General features: G+C 53.0%; 1 protein-coding gene across 1 annotated transcript; it reads right to left on the bottom strand.

Annotated features, from left to right (window-relative positions):
- Positions 1 to 18: 18 nt before the first annotated feature.
- Positions 19 to 4,730, bottom strand: LOC132008907 (cytosolic 10-formyltetrahydrofolate dehydrogenase-like; the record flags this gene model as incomplete). Its single annotated transcript, XM_059387394.1, has 3 exons — positions 4,528 to 4,730; positions 3,131 to 3,229; positions 19 to 388 (listed from the first exon to the last, which is right to left on the bottom strand). Coding segments are annotated over exons 1-3 (472 nt in total), but the record flags the coding sequence as incomplete, so codon positions are not given.
- Positions 4,731 to 5,197: the final 467 nt, after the last annotated feature.

Raw genomic sequence — 5,197 nt, 5'->3', positions numbered from 1 at the left:
TAGAACTGGTGTCTTCACCTTGCCAGTATAACATCTGGTCTGGCTGGGGTCCAAATAGCCAAGGACACCACAGCCAATGTCCCGAATAAGCTCTGAGGTCTGGGAGCCTAACCATGGAGTTTGTGGAGTTCAGACACCTGCAGTTAGAGTGGGGCAGGAGACCAGAGGCCATGCTACCTGCCCTCCAGTTCACCCCAGTAAGCCAGAAGTGCTCTGACTGACCTGGCCGAGAAACTTGTTTCCCACCACAGACCAGCGTGGCCCCTTCCTCCACACCATGCTGGCAGTACTCTACCAGCTTCTGCAGGTGGGCTTGGTGGTTCTGCGGCCCATGGTTGGTGTCCCGGTCTAGAGGGTTGCCAATCTTCATCTTCTTTACCTCTTCCACCTGTGGAGAGTCCTCCCAGTCAGGTCCTAGTCAAGTACCATGGTTTCTGTTGATATTCCCAACCTGACCCGCCTAACAGGTTTGCATGTTTGGTGACCAGCCACTGGGCCCTGAAGAAAGTCTACACACGCTCAGTACAGTCTCAATTCTGGTTCCAGATCTGCCTTCAAGGCTGAAACCCCAAATGCCTCTAATGTACAAGGAGACAAGCCTAGCATCAGATAGGCTGAGAAAACAGAGGTGTCCAGGGATAGGGTGAGGCCCAGACATAGGTCAGCAAAGAGTGTGTCCCTATAGTGGTCCTGCACCCAGCTTCATAGGCTGAGAAGCTGAGAGATCACTTGTCTGGGCCCTCCAGAATATGAGTGGGGGTGGGGCAGGGAGATACATGTCCTGCCACAGTGCCCTGGTGACAAGAGTAGGAGACTAAGTGGAAGGGTCTGGGCCTTGAGTCCATCCACTCCTGCTCCCACAACTTCCTGCTTCAAAGCCCAGCTTCAAGGTCCCCTCCTCTGGAAAGGCTTCCTTGTTGCCTCAGCCAGCCTAAATGTAAGTCTAGGCTTTGCCCCTTGGAAACATGGGTTTTGGACTCCATAAAAGATGTGCTACATGGTGTCTGATGGATTCTGGGGCTGGATGCAGAGAGTCAGAGAAGTCCCTGAATATGGGATGCTGTGCTATGGAAAAGAACTTAGATGGCACTACCAGTGGGAGGTAGACATCAGACCTTCTGGACTCCTGGCTGGGGTTCATCCCTCTTGTTTTTGCCACCTCTCTCCAGGTTTCTTCCTCAGTTTCTTAAGATCAAACAAGGTCATCTCCACCCTCACTATAGATGCCTCAAGGTCAGGCTTGACTGGCTGCCTCCTCCTCTGAGACCAGGGCTACTTTACCCCTCCGCTCTATACCCCCCAGCCAGGCCTAATCAGAAGACACTCAAGCCCCCAAGGACCAGCCCCTACCCTCTCACCAAGGACCCCTTAGCTCTTCTGTGCTGAAGAGAGTCCCTATCCCTGCTGTGCTCTCCTTCCCTGTTCCCACCTGGCCACCAACTCTCCCCTAACCCCAGCTCCATCCCTAGGATGCCAAGAGTAATAATGCTGAGTGTCCTGGATGTGCCTCTCACTTCCCATATTAGGGAGCTGAAACTCCCCTGACAGTTCTCCTGGGACTCTGACCCCTATCCTCACCCTGTGGGGGTTTCATGACTCCTTTGCAGACCTGGAGGGGGCTGGGGCTTGCCCAGCTATGTTCTCCACAACTACATCCATTCAGTGAGCTGCCCCCTCATAGGCCCTCCATCATGACTTCCCACCCGTGCCCCAGATTCAGCTAGTCCTATACTGGGTCTGTCACAGCAAAGGACTCGTTCAGCCAGGCTGCCCAGCTCCCAAACTACAGTGGGTTATGCATTGTATTCACTTCTCATGAAGATAGGTTTGAATCTGAGCTAACTTGTGACTTGTTTGGGCAGGCAGAATGTGACAGAAGCAACCTTGAGAGGTCCCAAGAAATCTTTATACTCCTGTTCTCCCTCCTAGGAGTCCTACCATTGGCCCTGCATGTGTCTGAGCACACACTACAGGATGAAGGACTGCAGGGACAAAGATGAGCCATCCCAACGCAGCCACCAAGCACCCCCGCCGACTGCAGATGCACAAGCAAGTTCAGGCGAACCTAGGCTGGTGCCCACAGTGCCCACCCACAAGACCATGACTGCATGAATGGCTGTTAGCCCAAGCCACCAAGTGGCAGAAACTATTAAACTCCTTTCTAGAAACCCTGTTTCTTTCCTCACTGCCTTTCATATTTTTATTCGTCATCCAAGACCCTCCCCAGAACTCCTTCCTCACAGCTGCCTCGCCTTGTCCCAGTCCTGCTCTGTCTTTTCCCCTGGCTTCCTAAATACAGTTTTTTACACCAGCATGTAGGGGCTGTGTTCCAACATCTTCTCTCGTATCTGCTGGAATCAGACTCTGCTTGCCAGGATGTGGAGAAGGATTCTTGGCTGAAGTTTAGCCCCAGAGCTCTGTAGGCCCTACAATCACTGAATGAACCAGGGATGGACTTGGGACCCAGTGACACCAACCAACATCCTCCCCACAGCTTTTTCCAACAGAGTCAGTGGGGCAGAGTAATCTCCCCTTTGGTCCTGTCTTGTAAGAATGTAGGAGAGGCTGTGAGTGCCACACACCACCCTCTTTGAGAGTACCCACCTGCCTCTCACAGCTGCTGGTCCCAGGTCCCAGGGAAACCTCTTCTAGCCCATGAACACTCACAGCCAGCAACTGTTGAAGGGGACAAATGCCTGGCTCCTTGACCCCAGGGGTACATCTAAGAGGTATCATTTGTGCTCCAGAGCTTCTATCTGTGGGTCAGGCTAGAGCTAGATGTCACTTTGAGACCAGACCTGTCTCTGTCCTCTTCTGGTCCCTCCCACCTCCCAGGCTTTCCCTGACAGCTCACCCACAGTGAGCCACATGCACCTCAATCCCTGGCTTAGGGTTCACTGTTCAGGAGCTGACCTAGGACAGGCCTTTTTTGGTTAGGTCAGTGTGAGCTGCAGAGTTACCATTTCTTGCTGAAATAATAAAGACATGTGAAAAAAGATACAGTTTTGCCGGAGGGTTTCCTGATTCAGAAGGACAGTGTCCGACTCCACCTGATCCAGCCCTCCCTCCCTGCCCCCTACCCCTGAAGCATAGGTGGCCGTCCCGGTGAAGACTCTGCAGTAGAACTTACCACCTTCCGTACAAACTGGTCATGGATCGAGTCCTCTACAAATAGCCGTCCTGCTGCAATGCAGTTTTCTCCCTTGTTGAAGAAGACGGAGCTCATCCCCTTTGGAGAATGGATAAGGATGCTGGCTCACAACTGCTCCTGGGGTGCCAGCTCCCCACATCCCACCTACCCAGGCCCAGTTACCACCTCCTTATAGGGAAGGGTAGGAATGTGTGTCTCCAGTATCCAATGGGATGGCATCCCAGGCCCAGCCAGCAATGGACATACAGGCTCTACTCATTCTTTAGTCACCTCAAGAGAAGAGATGAGTCCCATCCCCTGGGGGGACACCTGTGTTCACATTACAGAGAGTGGAGGACAAGAGGGAGTGGAGAGGAGACCCTGTATGCAGACATGCTCCCTGGGGTGATGCAGGAGGAGTCAGAGTCCACACTCTTGGGGCTGAGCCCGGAGAGTCTCTTAGCTTGGAGCAGGCAGCAGACACAGGCAAAGGCAGGCAGACAGCCCCCCGTCTTGGGAGGGACTGGGTGCCAGCCTAGGCCTGAGAGAACTCCTGGCAGCAGTCCAGAATAAGTGTCCTCAGAGGCTCAAGGGAGCCTGCATTTTGGGCCTGGAAGCCCTATTTGGCGGGCGGGGGGCTGTGAGTACAAGGGAGGAGCAAGAGCTTGGCTCTCCTGGCAGCTGGAATTGCACTGCCCAGTAACATGGCCTGGGCCTTTGGCCCTGAAGTAACGGCCTTGGCACTGATGCCAAGACCCTTTGGAAATGGATTTGCCTCTCTCAGTTTCCCTATCCGAAGCTGCACTCCCTTTTATGTCTATGCTGGGCATCACATTGTCCTCTAAGGCACAGCGAGACTTAGAGGGAATGAGGCATATTTGGACACCTGGTTGAACTGACTTGTTCCCACAGGTGTGGAAAGGGGAACCAAGGCATAATAATAACAATGACAACATGAACAAAAGAACCACTGACACACAGCACCTGCCACATCTTCTTAGCCCTTCAGACTTCGTAGCTTGCTGAATCCCTGTAATAACCATAGGTGTATTCTCCCTATGATACAGGTGAGAACACAAAGCCCAGAAACATTGAGTAACTTGCCTGAGGCTGCCCAGTGAGTCAGTGGAGGAGCTGGGCAAGTGGACACGGGAAAAAAAGAAAAGTTGTCATGCTGATTTCAGAACAGATGGAACTGTGGCTTACATTTATCATTCTGTGAAGCTGATCTCAGTAATTCTGATAGTTATGAAACTTCTTGAGAAATTTGTTTCCTGGAAGGCATATATCATTCCTTGTCCCCTAGGTCCCTTCCTGCCAGTCTAGGCCAAATGTGTGAGTTTGACTGTAGAATCAGAGATGGGTGCCCCACCTCCACCCCCCAGGCAGGCCCTCACCATCTGCACAGCCTTGCTGAGGTCACAGTCAGCAAAGATGATGAGGGGCGACTTCCCTCCCAGCTCCAGGGACACCTTCTTCACGTTACTCAGGGCGCAGCTGAAAGGGACAGAGATTGGTACAGTAGGGCTGGGTCCTTGGGAGACTGAGACATGGGGGTTCCAGGTGGAGGGGCCAAGGGAAGCTACAAAGCATGCTTTGCTCAAAGAGCAAGGAGGGGGTCAGAAGGAGTTTCTCCCCACTCCCATGCTCATCAGCTCTCCCTAACTCCCTCCCCTTGCCACAGTGCTGCCTTTCTCCTCTTCCACACCCAGGCCTGCACCCACCACAGGGCCTTTGCTCACACAGCCCTCTCTGGATCACTCCTCCTTCAGGCATCCTCAAAGCTCATTTCTCACTTCCTTCTGGGTTCTGCTCTGTCCCTTGCTGGGGTACCTGCCCAACTGCCCCCTATAAGTGGCATGCCCCTGTGCCTGCTGTACTATGCTGCATGTTTTATTTGTGTCCAACCCTACCCATCAAAGCTTAAATCCCACCGGGGCAGGCAGGCGTTTGTCTGGTCAAGCAGCAGTGTTTGGTAAACATCCAGTGAATAAACCAAACACAGAACCATTTCCCAGTTGGGTCAGCTGCCATGCCACAGGGACTCCAGCACCTCAGATTTTCAAT

This window comes from Mustela nigripes, unplaced genomic scaffold (assembly GCF_022355385.1).
Source record: "Mustela nigripes isolate SB6536 unplaced genomic scaffold, MUSNIG.SB6536 HiC_scaffold_2063, whole genome shotgun sequence".
NCBI lineage: Eukaryota > Metazoa > Chordata > Mammalia > Carnivora > Mustelidae > Mustela > Mustela nigripes.
The sequence above is the reverse complement of the archived record's forward strand: the minus strand, read 5'-3'. Positions and strand labels throughout refer to the sequence as shown.